This window comes from Pyxicephalus adspersus, chromosome 2 (assembly GCF_032062135.1).
Source record: "Pyxicephalus adspersus chromosome 2, UCB_Pads_2.0, whole genome shotgun sequence".
Taxonomy (NCBI): domain Eukaryota; kingdom Metazoa; phylum Chordata; class Amphibia; order Anura; family Pyxicephalidae; genus Pyxicephalus; species Pyxicephalus adspersus.
Window position 1 is genome coordinate 3,736,395 of NC_092859.1, and position 18,055 is coordinate 3,754,449.

The 18,055-nt window shown below is 43.2% G+C and overlaps 2 protein-coding genes across 2 annotated transcripts in view; one reads left to right on the plus strand and one right to left on the minus strand.

Moving 5' to 3' along the window:
* Nucleotides 1-14,493, plus strand: part of LOC140322700 (kinesin-like protein KIF1C) — a gene marked incomplete in the record, with an annotated part of 33,918 nt that extends 19,425 nt beyond the window's left edge. The window contains 14 exon segments of the mRNA XM_072399271.1: nucleotides 341-418; nucleotides 501-566; nucleotides 2,338-2,413; nucleotides 3,799-3,877; nucleotides 5,100-5,230; nucleotides 5,814-6,084; nucleotides 6,167-6,242; nucleotides 7,009-7,088; nucleotides 8,368-8,462; nucleotides 8,547-8,630; nucleotides 8,724-8,907; nucleotides 9,351-9,423; nucleotides 9,966-10,553; nucleotides 11,217-14,493. Of these exon segments, the coding sequence (XP_072255372.1) occupies nucleotides 341-418; nucleotides 501-566; nucleotides 2,338-2,413; nucleotides 3,799-3,877; nucleotides 5,100-5,230; nucleotides 5,814-6,084; nucleotides 6,167-6,242; nucleotides 7,009-7,088; nucleotides 8,368-8,462; nucleotides 8,547-8,630; nucleotides 8,724-8,907; nucleotides 9,351-9,423; nucleotides 9,966-10,553; nucleotides 11,217-11,918 (2,583 nt within the window).
* A 2,537-nt stretch (nucleotides 14,494-17,030) lies between these two features.
* The window catches only part of LOC140322701 (motile sperm domain-containing protein 1-like), a gene marked incomplete at its 5' end in the record, with an annotated part of 3,290 nt that continues 2,265 nt past the window's right edge, over nucleotides 17,031-18,055 (minus strand). The window contains 1 exon segment of the mRNA XM_072399272.1: nucleotides 17,031-17,601. Coding sequence (XP_072255373.1) covers nucleotides 17,570-17,601 — 32 coding nt within the window.

Below are 18,055 nucleotides of genomic sequence, written 5' to 3' on the forward strand. Positions count from 1 at the left end.
TCAGGCAGGGTGAGGGATTGGGGAGAGATGGGACAAGGTGAGGGATTGGGGAGAGATGGGACAAGGTGAGGGATTGGGGAGAGATGGGACAAGGTGAGGGATTGAGGAGAGCTCAGGCAGGGTGAGGGATTGGGGAGAGATGGGACAAGGTGAGGGATTGAGGAGAGCTCGGACAATGTAAGGGGTTGTGGAGAGCTCAGGCAGGGTGAGGGATTGAGGAGAGATCGGGCAAGGTGAGGGATTGAGGAGAGTTTTGGCATGGTGAGCGCCAGAGGAGCACCCTGATTCCCGGACATGACAAATCCCTATAACAAAGTTTCTTTTAAATGTTTCCTTGCAGGTCAGTAAGATCAGTCTGGTGGATTTAGCTGGCAGTGAGCGGGCCGATTCTTCAGGGGCAAAAGGGACCCGACTAAAAGTGAGTTCTATTTCTTTTTAAATAAGTTTAAATATTTCTTCTGATCAGATCCTCCTAAACAATATTGCGTTTCTTTTTCCAGGAAGGAGCCAACATCAACAAGTCGCTGACTACACTGGGAAAGGTTATTTCCGCCTTGGCTGAAATGGTGAGACGTTTGGATTGTACGTTTTTCTTGTGTGCTCTGTATATGGATAGTGTTATTGCCGTTTGACTTTGTTCTGAGATGTCATAAGGGTCTATTTATAATCCAGTGAATCTGACATTCGCTTAACACCCCTAGCGGTCTGATTCTGTCTAAATTTCCATGCAAAAAGTGATACAATTTTTTTGCATTGAAATTTATTTTACATTGTAGGCTAAAATTATTTATATATTTTATGAATATTTCTTTGTATTGGACTCAATACAGCTATTGTGTGTTGAATCAAATGCAAAGTGATTTTGAATTTCCCACCTCTAACTCCCGGCCGCACCAACGTCTCTGTATTTGCCGGCTGGAGATCGGAACAGCAGGATGTGTCCCTGCGGGGACAAGCAGGACGCCGGGGGACAGCGGCGGAGCAAGGTGTGTTTTTTTTAGGTTAAAGTAACCCCGAGTGTGATTTGAGATTACCGCTTTTTGCAAGTAAAATCCACCCCGAGTCACACTCAGGATTACGGCCAGGGTGGTTAAATATTTCCATGTGGAAAATTTTCCAGATCCATGTGTTTCAATGGCAGTAATAGATTGTCCACCAGAGAATATATCTGGGAATGTCAAATTCACTTCTTTATAAACAGACCCCATAGTGACTGTCCTTTCACTGTCATGTTTTGGCTCCCGGGTCAGATCTGGGGGTTTGTGTTGAGCCACTGTTATGGCCCTTCAGCAAGGTCTCAAGACTGTGGTACTGATGCCCAGTCTTGTGGTTGCATTAAAACTCTTGTGACTGGTATCTTGGGCAATGTCAGGGCTTTATTACCAGCTCAGAAGACAGTATAGAGTACCAAAGTAGCAATGTGTGCCCTGTTGTATCACTTGTACTTGGTGGTCTCTGTACATCTCATTCTTGGACAATGTGACCTCATTGATCACTTGTTGGGAGCTCAGAGAGCATAGTAGTACCTGGGTGCCCAGCACGACCAATAAAACCTAACAGTCCCTAGCCGGTAATAATTACAACACCATGTTCAGGGATCTCTGTACCAAAGTGATATCTGTACCAGCAGACTCAGATCCACTCGGAGTCTGTACACCAGCGTTGTCCATTATGAGGGATCCCCACCATTGCGCCTTGGTCTGTGTACCTGCTGTGCCCAATAGAAGGAGCTTCCACCATCCCTGAGCTGAGTTCCTAGATCTACACACCTGCTGTGCCCATAATGAGGGGCTCCCATTATCCGTGTTCACAGGTTCGTACTCCTGCAGGGCCCATGATGAGGGCTCCTCCTCTCCCTGGTTCCCGGGTCTGTGCACCTACTGTGCCCACTGTCGGGTCCCCACCGAGTGCATGTTCTAGGAGATATGAGGTCAGCAGGTATCTCTCCTAGAGATTCCATCTATAAGTAGAATTCCATTCTTGTGTATACTAATCCTTGAACCAAGTTGGAATTGTGGGTCCTGTCACTTGTTATGGCCCCATGATATAGAGCAGTACACTTTTGTTGAAGCCTGTAATTAGATTAGGAGAATAACAGAAAGTTGTTCTGGTAATTTGTAATGAAGGCCCGGTGATGAAGTCATTGTGCATGGAACTGATTGTTATTAGTCTGTCTGACGTGTTTCTCTTTCTAATGCTGCCTGTAAAGGAGACTCCTACTTTCCTATACTTGTAAGTATTTCGTATGTAGCGCTTTGTGATGATGTCGTAATATGGAGACTTTGACATAAAGATTGATGTTTCTTGTGATCTAAACAATTGTCTATTTTTATCCAGCAATCCAAGAAGAAAAAGTCAGATTTGATCCCGTACCGAGACTCGGCTCTTACCTGGCTACTGAAGGAAAACCTGGGTGAGTTAGCAGGAAACTGAATAGGAATGTAGAGAGTCTTGTTCCTAATTCTTATGGGACCATCTCTCTATTTATTAGAAAAAATTATTATACAGTCACATCATATCGCGTTTACTGCATAAGTGCTAAATATATAAATAAATATCTGTCTGAATATAATTGTATGTAAATTGGGTGCAATCAGCCTTAATCTCTGCCATTAAAAGCAATGCAACATTTAATGTAGCTCAGTCATGCCCTCTAGTGACTTAAAAATGACATACCACCTATGTCTCAATAATGGCACGTTCATTAATCAAGTAATAAATAAGCCCAGTGTATCAGCATCCTCTGAGAATGGTTACAGTAAACACGGAGCAGGAAAATAATAGTGCTACTCCATATGGAGGGGGGGTCCTGAATAAATTAAGTATTTCAAATTGGTATACCAAATGAGTTTAAAGGTAAAGTAAGTCTCTCTCTTCTTTCTCCTGTCTCTTCCTTCCCCTCTCTTTTCCTCTTTCTCTCTCTAGTCCTTCTCTCTCGCTTTCCTCTCTTCCTTCCCCTCTCTCTTCCTCTTCCTCTCTCTCGTCCTTCACCTCTCTTTTGTTTTCTTCTCTCTACCTCTTCCTCTCTCTTCCTTCTCTCTTCCTTCTCTCTCTTCCTCTCTCTTGTCCTTCTCCTTTCTCTTGTCCTTCTCCTCTCCCTTCTTTCTCCTCTCTCTTCCTCTTCCTCTCTCTTCCTTCTCCTCTATCTTCCTTTTCCTCTCTCTTCCTCTTCCTCTCTCTTACTTCTCCTTTCTCCTCCTCTTCCTCTTTCTCTCTCATCAATCTTCTCTCTCTTCCTTCTTCCTCTCTCTTCCTTCTTCCTCTCTCTTCCTTCTTCCTCTCTCTTCCTTCTTCCTCTCTCTTCCTTCTCCTCTTCCTTCTCCTCTTCCTCGCTCTTCCTCTGACACAATCCTGACACATGATACATTGCCATAAGACTATAGTTACCATTTTATTGCTTTAGGTATTCCAGTCTTCCCCTCTACTAATAAAAAGTCTTTGTTTCTATAGAGAAGTTTCCCTCACACCTGTCTGGTAAAGTGTTGTCATCATGGCAGGATGTGAGAGCCAATCTCTCTAACAAAGCTCCCGGTAGCTGTAAAACCTGACAATTATCCTAAATCTGTTTTCATTATCTAAAACAAAATATAAAAAAAGTAAACTCTTCAGGTCTCCTTCCCTACCAGTCAGGGCTGTGCTGTGTGGCAGAACCATGTGAATCCTATTACTGGACAGAAATAAAAAATCCTTTGACTCAACAAAGCATCTCCTGTATTAATATTCAGTCAATTCCGTAAATACCCATAAAAAGAAAATGAACGGGAGAGGAAAATGTGATTTTTTTTTTTTTTGTTTCAGGAGGAAATTCCCGCACAGCCATGATTGCAGCGCTAAGCCCAGCGGATATAAACTACGAGGAGACGCTGAGTACCCTTCGGTAAGTAGTTGGAAGTTCTGTTGATTGCTGTGTTGCCTATGCTGTATTGGTTGGGATGAAGCTGTAGGCAGTAGGCAGCCCCTGTATTGTGACTTAGTTTTACAGTAACCACCTTAAAACAACCGGGTGGTTACTGAAAACTGCTGGGTGGTTCGCCCGAATAAAAGGGCCTGGGGAAAACACTGGCATGTTCAAGGGCCACACACATTGCACATATAATTGTGGAAACTCTTTTATGTGAATGCTTCTCTGTTACCCTTTTTTAAGGGACAGTACTTTGGAAGTCGTGCTCAAAAAAGCAGGTGAAAGATGAATTCTCAGTATTATAGGTATTATATAGGTGAAGGCTGATTTACTATCATCGCCTATGGTTTCCAAGCAGCTGATCTTTTCTACATTACTTCCTCACTATGCCTTGTTGTTCATGGTGAGTTATCTTGGTAGTAGCAAGGCTATACTTCCTCATGTCAGAACTGCCACCCCAACTAGTGCAGTAATTAGGAATCGACTCGAGAAGTGGGGGAAGCAGAGACATGCAAAAAAGCACTGATACATGGCATGTTCCCAGGTGCAGCTACCTCTCCAGCAAGAACACTGAGTAGCACAATAATAATAATTCTCCAAATTTGATAGTCTCAAACTAATTTCTCAAGGTGACACTGAGGTACCTTTAACATTTTTAGATATTCCTTATGAATTAGGAAAATATGTACTTTCTGAATTCAGATTCAGAGGGTGAAAAAAACTGCTTTGCATATGCAGGACAAAGCAATAGTTTACCTCCTATCCGCACAGCATATATTCTCCTTTCTTTGTTCTGTCCCCTGGAGAGAATAAAACAAGTGATTCTTCCTAAAAGGAAAGATCAGCTGACCTGAGATTGAGAGATGGTCAGCTTCTGTAAACTCCAACTGGAGATCTGAATCTTAGTTCTTAGTCGGAGCGGCCTTTCCTTGCTTGTGGTAGTTGATCCAGGAGCAGCGCCGGTAACAGGAACAAACACTGATAGAGAGGGGGCTTTTAAGAAGATCTTTGTTTTTTGCAAAGCACATTGGAGGTCCCCATGGTACTCCCGTAGTTGCATGCAAGATCTGTTCTCATATGTAGGACTAAGAATAGTAATCTGGGTTATCCTATTTTATTGCTGTATGGATGAGTTTGTGGCATCAGCATGTATTAGTCACTGTGTTCCCCATTCATGTTTTTATTATCCCTTTTCCAGATATGCCGACAGAGCCAAGCAGATCAAATGTAACGCAGTCATTAATGAGGACCCCAACGCCAGGTTAATCCGGGAGCTGAAGGAGGAAGTGGCCAGATTGAGACAACTGCTGTTCACCCAGGGACTGGCAGGTCAGTGACACCACTATAGGGGCTGGTTGTCAGGTAAGGAGTGGCAAATCACTTAGCTTGGTGGTACAAGCTGGGGGCTTTCAGACCTGGCGGTCAGCAGTGGTAGTAAAAAGCATACAGATTACAGCAAAATATAAAATATTAATTAGAAACTAAAGAGATGTGCGAGACTACCAGATTGTTTTAGTATCTATGTTGGGGGTCACCATGTACAGGTCAAGTTTTTATTAGATTTATCTATCAGCCCAAATATTTCCTCCAGTTTGGATTATAGAACTTTTAAACCCCTTGCCTCTTTTTTTTCATCCTGTAGACACAACGGGAAGTGTGAATAAATCTCTATAAAACTAAGAAAATCCCCCAGAACACATGTCCCCTTTCGAAGATTTCCTTTCCATTTTTACCAGAAAATTGCATTCAGAATAAAACAATATGTAGTCTGCTTCCTTACAGGATTTCTATTTTTAATCATTTTTATTTATTAATGGCTGACATAATATGTAAAACTGATGTCTGATGTGGCATCAGTCTGGGAGGTGATTGGTTGTGAATAACATTGGTGTAGTTCTCCTTTCTGTACCAGACCTGACCGTAGACGAAGGTATATCTGTCCCCTGATCATCGCTGCAATCCTCTGAGCCCGTCTCTCCACCACCTAAAGTGGGATCACCGCCCCCTCTATCCCCTCCTGCCATGAATGGACAGGCCGAGGCTTTCTCTGAGGACGTCGATGAGGCAGAGATCTGTACAGAGGAAGCCATCGAGAGGCTTCAGGAGACTGAGAAGATCATTGCAGAACTCAACGAGACTTGGGACGAAAAACTGCGCAAGACAGAGGCTATCCGCATGGAGAGGTTCGTTGTGCAGTGTAGGAAATTGTGGGAGCACTCGGCTTGGGTCAGGGCAATTAACATCTCGTTATGTCTTGATCTGCAGGGAGGCGCTGTTGGCGGAAATGGGAGTGGCAGTGAGAGAAGATGGTGGGACAGTAGGTGTCTTCTCCCCAAAAAAGGTAATTTACTTATTGCTTTATTTATTAAGGTAACACATCTCGTATTTATCAGTCTGTCCACTTTTATCCTTTTCCTGTTTCACTTGTAACATCTCAGCTTCTTTCTTACTAAAGAAAATGTTGCAGGTGAAATAGTTTGAAATGCTGCAAAACAAAATAGAACTATATAGAAACATAATGTATTTAAAGTCGATTTGTTATCTACCTTCACAGTCTGTGCACTCCATACCTACACATATTTGGCTGTAATAGTGTGTTTGTGTATTTGCCGCTCTAAACCCGCAGCCTGCAGGCCAAAAACCGGCCCCTTTCATAAGAAGACTTTTATTGGGGGCTTTCTTATTGTATGCAGAGGGAGGCAGCATATGTGGAGTCGCACTGGGTGCTAACAGTTCCCATTGACGGCAATGACAGAGAAACTTTTCCTCTTAACTAATACCAAAAACAGAGAACTAATCCACAAATGCCATCAATGGGGATTTAATCCTCCCAACGATAATGAGTTATTCCTCTTGCTGACACCAGGAAGAGGAAATGATTCCGAGGGGAACAAATCTTTCCACTGACAGCCAATTACTAGGCACTATACCTTTTCCAAAAATAGAACACCCTTCCTCTCACCAATACCTAATGCAGGGACATTTTTTTTGCTCTTGTCAACCAGTTCGAGATTAAACTGTTCTTTTTTCTTTTACAAAATTTGAGGACCTTGGCAGTAGATGGTATGATGATATAGGAATTATTCTGTTTTGTTTTTTTTACGCAGATCCCTCACCTGGTAAATCTAAATGAAGACCCGCTTATGTCGGAGTGCCTGCTTTACCACCTAAAGGAGGGTGTCACACGGTAATATCACTTGACGTTTTCTCTTTACTCATTTTTTTTTCTTTTCATTCTCTTTCTCTTTGTCTTGCTTTCTCAGACTTTATGTCTGTCTCTCATATCCCAGCTAACAAGTAGCATTTTTTGTGCAAGTCCACCAGCATTGTAGAGCATGTTGTGAGGGCAGGACATTGCAAACAATCCACTGCAATCAGAAAACTTCACAACTCCCCTCCAGTTTTCCAGTCCTCTGCAGAGTCCTGCCCACACATAGTTACATAGTAAGTCAGGTTGAAAAAAGACATGTCCATCAAGTTCAACTCCTAGGGAAATAAACGTATTCTAGATAAAAAACCCCATGGATATAGTTGATCCAGAGGAAGGCAAATAAACCCCTGGTACAATTTGCTTCAGTAGGGGAAAACATTTTCTTCCTGATTCCATGAGGCAATGGGATGTTCCCTGAATCAGCAGTCACTGTTATCTTTAGTTAAAATCCTTAATACCGAGTTATATTCTGTGCTTCTAGAAATTATCCAGTTTTTTCTTAAAGCAATCTATAGAACTTGCTGAAACTACTTCCTGAGGGAGCCGATTCCACATTTTCACAGACCTTACAGTGAAGAATCCCTTCCTTATCCGGAGATTAAACTTCTTTTCCTCCAGACACAAAGAGCGCCCTCTTTCTATTTATCTGTAAGTGAATAATTGGGAAGAGAGTTCTCTATTTGGACTGTTTATATATTATTACAAGGTGATCATATCCCCCCTTATACGTCTCTTCTCAAGGGAGAATAGATTCAGTTCAGCTAATCTCTCCTCATAGCTGAGCTCCTCCATTCCTTTTATTAGTTTAGTTGGCCTTCTCTGCACTCTCTCCAATCCCACAATGACCTTTTTGTGAACTGGGGCCCAAATCTGGACTGCATATTCCAGATGTGGTGTGACCAATGCTTTGTACAGGGGCAGGATTATGTCTCCATCTCACTGGAGATTGTTCTCCATACAATGTCATCAGATTTAACATGTAAAATAATTCAAAATGCTGTCAAGCTACAACAAAAATGTTCTCACCCACCAGTATCCCAGGTGCAGCTGCTATTTAGTGGCCATTAGCTGAAACAAACACATATCAATGGCCGGTGCAATGTGGCCTTCAGAAAACATTGTTAGATCACCTCTCATTGTGCACTGAGTACCAATATATATATATACACACACACACACACACACTATATATATCCCTAGATCTTACTGTGCTCTCAACTCGTTATCATATTCTAATTATTGCCTCTTTCCTCAGGGTGGGTCGGGTAGATGTTGACATCAAGCTAAGTGGCCAGTTCATTAAGGAGCAGCACTGCCTATTTCACTGTAACACAAATTCAAATGGTGAAGGTGTGTACAAATGATTGGTATCTGGTTTATATATAAAACCATCTTTGTTCCTGATCTCATCTTTTGTATGCCATCTCTTCGCAGTCATCGTCACCCTGGAATCCTGCGAGGGAGCCGACACTTACGTCAATGGAAAGCAGGTGACCCAGAATGTGATACTGAAATCAGGTAAGTGACTCAGAAGCTATCAATAGGTGACCCCCAGCAAAGAGAGTTCCTTCCTTGGCCGGTTAACATATAATTTTTCTGTTTGGTTTGCAGGTAACAGGATAGTTATGGGAAAGAACCACGTATTTCGCTTTAACCACCCAGAGCAGGCGCGTCTGGAAAGGGAGAGAAGTAATGCTACAGTAGAGAATCAGACTGAACCCGTCGACTGGAACTTTGCCCAACGGGAGCTGCTGGAGCAACAGGGGATCGACATCAAACTGGAGATGGAGAACCGGTGAGACTACTTTATTAAGACACATTGGTGGACACCTACCAAAATTTCCCTTTATTATATCCAAGTCTAGGAATAGGGGATTGTATGCAAAATTCTGTGTACAAGAACTATTAAACAGGAAAGAGAAACGGCAATAAATAAAGTACCAACAATCACAACATAAGCATTATATTTAAAAAAAGCAATGGCAGATTTCTAATTATTTTTACTTTGATTTGGTAGCAAGGGTTGGTGCTTGTGATAGTGATGGACCTGGCACTTTTATATATGGTCCACCTTAAGGAGGTGTTCCTAGGTTCAAACAAAGCTGAGGTAACATTTCCTGCATAGAACTGATAAAATGAATAATACCTGCTCTGTAAAATGTGGGTGTCATGAAAGGGTGTTGCTCTGAGCGGCAATGTGAGAGCTTGGTGTTGATGGTTTCTATTCTGTGTGTATAGTTTGCAGGATCTGGAGGTCCAGTATAAGAAGGAGAAGGAGGAAGCTGACCTTACGCTGGAGCAGCAGAGACTGGTAAGAAGCGTCCCATTAAACTTTACCTAAAAGTAATGCTTTGTACAGATACTAGATTGTTGAGTTACAAGATCACAAACACTTAACTTAAGAAATAAAAATCAATATTTTTTCCCTGAATTTGTTGAAGAGATTCCACTGTACTTCCCTTCTGTTTCACACCTGAATAAGATCAGGGTAGAGTTTGTCATGGGGACAGGAAGAGAAAGACGGTGAATATAACCTGTGAGATTTTTTCTCTCTTCCACAATCTTCTTACTGTAATAAGTTTACCATCACTTCCGCTTGGGATTACAGGGCCACTAGTAGCAGTCTGATGCTGGCACAGGAGGCAGCATGGCAGGGCATTGTGGAGACCAGAGTTGGGCTTTACCTTTCTCAGTATCACAGTGATTGGCTTTGCTGGGATGATTGGCTCTGTGACAGGGCAATGATGATTTACTCTGGGACTGGTTTGCATATCCTGTAGTCTCTTGGCATCATCCTATAAATGTCATTTATGCACCTTTTCAGCCTAAATTTCTTTTTCTTTTTTTAAGTAGTATGGGGATTCAGACAGCGGCGACGACTCTGACAAGCGTTCCTGCGAAGAGAGTTGGCGTCTCATCTCTTCCCTCCGAGAGAAAGTCCCGCCAGGCAAGGTGCAGAGCATTGTACGGCGCTGGGGGCTTCCCAGCAGCGGCAAGAAACGAGAACCCATTAAGGTTTATCAGATCCCCCAGCGTCGACGGTTAGGCAAAGACCCCCGCTTCCTTACCTCAGCAGACCTAAAGATGCAGGCTGTGAAAGAAATCTGCTATGAAGTGGCTCTGAATGACTTCAAACACAGCAAACAGGAGATAGAGGCCTTGGCTGTTATCAAGATGAAGGAACTCGGCAGGACTTATGGTCAGAGAGACTTTGGCGAGAAGGAAGGTTGGAAGGCCGTGGCCCGGGATGTCTGGGATACTGTCGGGGTGGGAGAGGAGGATTCAGGGAGCAAAGGAGGGGTCCAGGATCTAAAGGCGCACATCGACAAGCTGACTGACATCTTGCAGGAGGTGAAAATGCAGAATAACATGAAGGACGAAGAGATCCGGGCATTGCGAGACCGCATGGTGAAGATGGAAAGGGTCATGCCAGTTCCACAGGTGGGAAGGTGCTATGCATATTGGTATTATTTTATTTCCTCTTGGTCTTGTTTAACTTAAACACCTGAAATATAAACAGTGCTAAATGAAATACAGGCATACAGATAAATACACAGATGAAATACATTTGTAGGAGATGTTTTACCTTGCAAAAGATTTGTATTTCCATCTGTTCATTCTTGAGGTTTCATCAGCCCTGCCACACGGGACAGCCAGCCTGGAATAAGCAACACAGCGTTCCAAAGACACTAAGAAAGCATTTTGATATTTGTGTAAGCTCACTCCAGCCCCCACTGCTTGGATCAGCACCGAGGGCTCTATTTAGGGGATTTCTGAAAAGCATGGTGCTTTGATATTTCCAGGCTTGTACAGTGTCCTCCCGAACCTTTTCACCAGTGAAAAGTACATTTAATGCTGCAGCATACAAACACATTTTGAACAACTATGCTCTCCTTTCCATGTTGTAAGTGTTTCTCTTCCGGTATGGCTGTGCAGCTTTGTAAAAAGACTCCACAAAGACATGGTGTGATGGGTTTGGTGTGGAGGAACACAGAGCCCGGACCTCACTCTATACTTCGTATGAGTTGTAAGATGTTTTTAACTTTGTGTAACTTGTTCTCTTTGGTATGATGTATTTATAAACTCTTCTGTTCTGTCTTTTAGGATGACCCAGGAGATGAGTGCTTGGAAGACCCGTCTTTCTGGTACTCTGCAGAGTCTACAGAGAATCTTCCTGATTCCCCCAACAACTCCCCCAAGGCTGTCCGTGTCACACGCCTCATGGAAGATGACCCGACCTTTAGGCGAGGGAGAATGAGGTGGATAAAGCAAGAGCAAACCCGGTTCCAAAACTTGCAGCAGCAACAGATAACTCGAGCCCTCCGTCGCCCGCCTGGTACGGGAAAGTTTATCCCACCTTTAGACTGCAAACTCCGCTTTCCCTTTAAAAGCAACCCTCAACACCGCTTCTCCTGGGCACCAGGGACCACTTACGTGGTGGAAGACCTAAACAATCCTTGGTCGGAAGAGAAGCGCGGGGGGGAAGAAGATGGAGAGAGACGTAACGGACGCCCACAGAGACGCCAGGAGGATGGTGACCATCCGAGACAGAGAAGAAACTCCTTGGATGGAGGTTCAAACAGAGGAAGGAGGCCAAACTATCGTAACAATCGCCAGGGCAGCAACGACAGTCAACAATTCACAAGAAGATCACAAAGCAGGGAGGGCGATGCGGAGGGGCAGCAAAAACGCCACCCCCCTTCGCCTCAGGATCGACCTTACAAATACCACCCTTACACTGCCCCACCTAGAATGCGACGCCAAAACTCCGCACCAGACCTCTGCGACATGGAAAACCCTGTCTGAGTAAAAGTATATTAACGTCCCAGTGAAATGGCATGCGGGGGACAAGATAGAAAAGAACAAGAATGTCGAGAAAGGATGAGGAAGTTGAGAAGAGAAGGAAAATAGAAAGTTGTTTTACATTATGAATCTTGCGCACAGATAAATCAGGAGATCAGAAGATGAAGGCTCAAGGTTTTATTTTGAACTTTTTGAAGTGTTGATTTTAAGTTTTTTTTTTTAATTTTGAATTTTTTCTTTGTGACTGAGAGAAGGCGGTTATCTATGATCGGCCTGCAGCAGCTGCTACATAAGGAACACAACACTATAAGGGGGTTGTTGGCATTATAAAATCATAATGGCCTGATAGGGGTGTTGCATCGGGCAGTGAAAAGACCCCGCTGTCCCTGAAGCCATGCTTGTAACCCCTCAGGCCAGGGTCTTCCCCCGCCGGAATATACTGTAACAAAAGACTGTTATAACACATTCTGCACTGAGTGAAGGGTAAATGATTCTCAATGTGTGTGTGTATATGCATCTATCATTGTGTGTATATATGTGTATTTATATTTAGCTCCAGGCAAGTATCAGTGACCCCTTGTGTTTGCCATTGCCCGTAGGCTGCTTGGCAATGTTACCCCAGCGGTGGTTTATATGAGACCCACTTCCAAGGACATAATGAAGGCATTTCTAACTCTGAACAGTTCTTGGTTACACTTTAATTAAAGAACAGAACTCCTTCTTTTTGTAAATCTGAGAAGTTAGGATATCACTGAAATAATAAGATAATATAGAGAACTTTAAAAAGTGGGGAGGGGGCTACATATACAAAAAGTAATTGTTCTACTTTAATGTAGATGTGACCCTCAAACACCAAAAAGCTAAACATCCTTGTAACATGTCAATTCGAAAATTCCACTTGCAATATATTAAATCTTTTATAAAACAATACCGGGTGATCCTGCACTGTTCAGGGTTCTGTTTTTGTTGCTCCTGCATGCCGGTGGTGGCCGATTCATTTGCAGTTGATGCAGGCACTGTTCACTGGTGTCACCATCCGGAAATTGTCATTTAGAAATGCTGTGCAGCCATTGCTGATGTGCATGAAGACAAGAATGGGCTGCAAAGAGGCTACAGAAGGTCAGCAGCAACAAAGGAGAAATGAGTATTATATTACAAAATAAAAGAGCAATCGTTTACAATAGACAGTGTTTTAACAAACTGAATGTCAGTCGAGTCCATTAGTGGAGCGTGACACGTTAATGTGACCCGCGAGGAGGTCTGACTTCTTTATGGCATTCAATCAGATGGCAACAGCAAAAAGCCAATAATTCGGGGTTGATTTAACCTACTAGTAACAATACAATGTGTAATAACCTAAAATCCTCTTTTATAATAAAACCTAGCATCCCACGGCCGGTGATCGGAACTTCAAATCAGTCCGGGGAAAGTGCGGGAGAGCAGCTGTTGAGTTGACACAAAATCTTGTCTGGGGTTCTAAGGATCAAGGTGCAGGCGGTGCTTCGGAAGTCAGGTATATGCCAGGACGGAGATAATTCCTAGAGAGGCCAGTGTTCTCCCCAGGCCTTTTTAGCCGGGCGCACCGCCCGGAACTTTTTCGTAACCACCTGGCTGTGTTTACTGAACATTAGGCCACAATACAGCTTAAAAATTTTTCTAGGGGGAATACTGGAGGCTGTGGAGCAACATGAGCTAAGGACAAGTTGTTTAGATTGTCTTGAGAGGCCCAAAGAAGATCAAGCATCTTGTTTGATCATATTGTACAGATATATGTATATACACACACAGGTATATATAGTCTGGTCGTGTATATATATGTATGCACAGATGTACATAGATTTGTGTGTATGTATATGTACATGGTATTCTGGCATGAGAAAATATTGTTGCACTGTCACAAAGTTTCATAAAACTTCTAAAAAAGTTGACGATGACTTGTCAGCTCCTTACTGCCCCCCACTGACATGCTTGTGCTTGGCGCGACCTGATTTTTGTTTTTTTGGGCCTACACTGCCGCGATTTTATGAATTGATAATATCTCCAACACTAATTTTGCAAGCAGCCGCCATATGTATTCTTGTAACTCTAGACCAGAGTACAGATTCACATATTTTGACCTTGGGGGCCCTGTAGGGGCCCCTTCACGCCAGCTTGTTACCGTCGGTGTTGGTTGGAATGAAGTGAAGTAAAAGAAGGAATGATGTTTTAGCTTTGAAGTTGCTCCGATGAGCAGCGATTCTGGAATCCTTTGCTTCTTACTGTTGGCATTACGTGACACGGCGTAGATTTGCACTGTCTGACGTGAGTTACTTGTTTATAACCTATTTATCTTTTGTGTTATCTTTGGGGATGAGGTTTGGGCTCCTATTTTAGTTGCCATTGGTCTAAATTTGGGGGTTTCTGATGCCCCTGAACCGACCAAACATGTTACTGATACACTACAAAGCAGAAGGGGGATTTCAGAGCAAATACTGAGAAGAAGACAGCCTGTGCCCTGCTGTATATTGTGTTCTGAGTGCAATGATCAGCCAAGAATGTCTTCCTGACCTGTATGGAAATAAATCACCCATTGCTGAGATGACTGGATTCTTTTTTATCAAATTACCAAACAATTCACAATGAGCAGCAAATTAAGGGGGCGCTCTGAGTCTGTCCTCCTCCTCCGGGGTGACATAGACAGAAGGGGGCGCTATGAGTCTGTCCTCCTCCTGCAGGGTGACACAGACAGAAGGGGGCGCTATGAGTCTGTCCTCCTCCTGCAGGGTGACAGATCTGAGAACATTATAAGGACGCCAATGCTGAAAGAATCACATATGCTTTCCATTACTTATCTCTTTGTAAAAATATATCTGGATGTCATGCTATCAGTATTTGTAACAAGCAAGCCGATCACAGGTTTGACTTTATTGACCCCTTCTTATTTGTTCCAGAGACTTAGAATGTAGCCATGGGAGTAGTATTTTCAGAAAGAAAGCATTCTTGACATTTTATATATTTAAAGCAGACCTAAGTTCCAAATGTTTACTTTACTTAAAAGGGTAGACAACGGTTTTAAATATAAAGTAAAAATTGTATTAATTGTGTTTGTAAGTGCATCAGCTCCCCTTTCTGTCTTGATTGCAGCTATGATCAGAACATAATGGGAGTGCAAATCCTCAAGGACACCTACGTCATGCATCCTGGGAGGCTCTTGGCTGTTCCTTCTGCGCATGCCCTAATGCCTAGAAGGAGCCCTTTCATTAATCGGTAAAAATATTGCCAATCCCACACATGCGTAGCGAGTTCGGCAATTTTTTTCTTCATCTACGTCACCCAATCTTCCGCCTACGCAGTGCGAGATCAGGTGACGTAGACAGAAGAACATGAGATAAGAGGATGGCGACACCCGGTGCTTCCTCTGCACCGGGCCGAAGACTGGTACCAGAACGACCCGAGACCCAAACCTCCAGATGGATCAACAGATCTGCAGGAATAAAGGTTTTTTTTATTTTATTTTGACTTTAGGCTTGCTCTAGGTTGATTTTCTTTAAAGAGTGTGATATTTCAGTTGTGAATAGTGTGTTAGGCTGATTTTCCGACTCGTTTCTTATATCTCCTTGGTTCTTCAACAGGGAGCCCATTGGATGTATTCCTTTATCCCACAGGTTTTTACTCTTTTTTCAATCTTATTAAATGTTACCTGTTTTTTTCTGAATTCCACCACCATAGGCAGCTACATCATATCCCAGATGTGGGAACACATTACCTAAGAACCCAAATAAAATATTTTCTCATTGGTCACAAATGAATAATAGCAGCCCAAGAATCAATAAGAACATGAAAATCTTATATAAAGCTTTAAGATTAAGATGCCTACACTTCATGGAAATTGAAAGGTCTGCTCACATTACTAAGGTATGGGAAGCTGGTTTAAGGTGTAACTTAGGTTACCATTATAGGGTAGCTCCTCTTCCCAGTCTACTTACCTATACCCAAACCCAGGTATTTTCTATTAGATTGCACAGCTGCTTCAATATCTTCCCAATCAGTCCCATGCTCTGCACTCACCTTTGATTCCAATGGAGGGATAGTTCAGAGTACAGTTTGTGCTCCAGGTTGCATAGAAATGAATGAGGGGAGCAGGAATAGGTGGGCTTGGTTGGGAAGACTGCTACAAAAAAGTTGTGTGATGGGGCCCGATTAATTAAAGTTCTCCAAGGCTGGAGAGAATGCACTTTCATCAGTGAAGCTGGGTGATCCAGCAAACCCGGAATGGATTTCTTCAAAGTCATTTGCTAGCAAATGTTTTGAATCCTGGACAAGATCCACTCCAGGTTTGCTGGATCACCCAGCTTGACTGAGTAAGTGTATCCTCTCCAGCCTCGGAGAGCTTTAATAAATCAGGTCCAATGAGTTGGCAAAATCATGCAGGATTCAGGACAGGTAAATGTAACACTGAAGAGGACGATAATGCGCTTTAAGGCTAAGGTGTAATCTGCTTATATTTTGCCTTTTCCCTCCTCAACAACTTTCTATAGACCTTTTCAATAGATACCTAATTTTACACCAGTCAGGTCATTGCACCGGGAAGGTGTTAAGTAAATATCAAAATCCCTTCATGGGTGGGTACCAGGCCGGAGGACTTGGTGGTGCTACACAGGGTGCATTTAAAGCTGGGCATCCAATAATGAAAGAACTGAAATCCAATGAATGCAGGGAGTGGACCGGGGACAGACAAGCTAGGGAGGGGAGGACGACTTGATTGTGGATGTCCTCCTGCCAGGAATTGAGGAGGGTTCTATCTAAATGCAGCTTACAATGCATGTTGTGTGAAGCTCACAGTGTGCAGAGAAATCAATGTAAGCAATTTCAGTCCTGGAAAGAAGCTGATACCACTAATCTACCAACCAATATCACCCAACCTACATTACATAGGGGCTAGTATACCAGCTTTAGAAGACTGCTAGACATTCATTATATGGGAAGCATGCCCCGCACCTCTTCATCCCACCCTGTCCCCTAGCAAGCCCCCCCCAACCTTAGAAGACCATGCTGTCCCCTTTGCATAAGAAGCATGCACCCCACGCTCTTTAGCTAGGAAGCATTTCTCCCCCAAACTCCTTTAAAAGACACCCGTTTTATACAACATATTGCAAACTGCTTTATCCTTTCAATCAACAATCCATCTAACATATAAATCTGGCACATTATATCCAGCAACATCAGAGGAAGTTGAAGATTCAGCATGATGATGATATACTGATACAATATACTGCCATTCACAGCCTGGAATGTTAGCGGCACTTACTGGAACTTGCAAATATTCTTCCTATAAAATTCTGCAGCACAATGCTGACCTGACCCACATTCATGGCGGTTAATGGTGACGTATATATGGGGAATAGACATATAGTCTTCACCACACGGATGTAGACACGGAATGACTGAACAAAATGTTATCCTAAGAGACTCCCAACATACAATGGATTAGGCATATTGTTATTTGGTTTCATTGGATGTGAGATGTTCATACATAGAGATGATATTGATGTAGATCAAGGCAGGGTAATACAATCACACATGTATGTACATGTCATAAGTCCTGGGGGTAATAGGCGTGTTCCCCTTGACAGCTTTCTGAGACCGGTCCTTACTCATCTGGACTGACCATCTCTTCAGCTTTGTACAAACACCATGGTGAGGAGGCCTGTAAAGAGAATACAAGAAACCATGAGAGATCAGATGGCATTGGAAGAGACATTGAATAGACAGAATCATAGGGAGGAGGTTTGGGAGAGATTAGTTTATAGAGAAGGACAGGATAGAAGGCAGGAGGTATTGGAAAAATGAGAGCTGTGTTCTCCCCGGCTCCTTTCAGTAAGCACTTGGCTGTTATTGGGTGGTTACTGAAAAGTTGGGTCACAAAACAGAGGCCGGCACCTGCCTACAGCTTTTTCCTATTCTTAGAAGAATACTGCAGAACATAGAGAGTACGCTATGAAATGATAAGATGGTAGATATAAGATAGAGGCGGGACTCGGAGGAGACAGACGGGAGCGCAGAGGTGGGACTCGGAGGAGACAGACGGGAGCGCAGAGGCGGGACTCGGAGGAGACAGACGGGAGCGCAGAGGCGGGACTCGGAGGAGACAGACGGGAGCG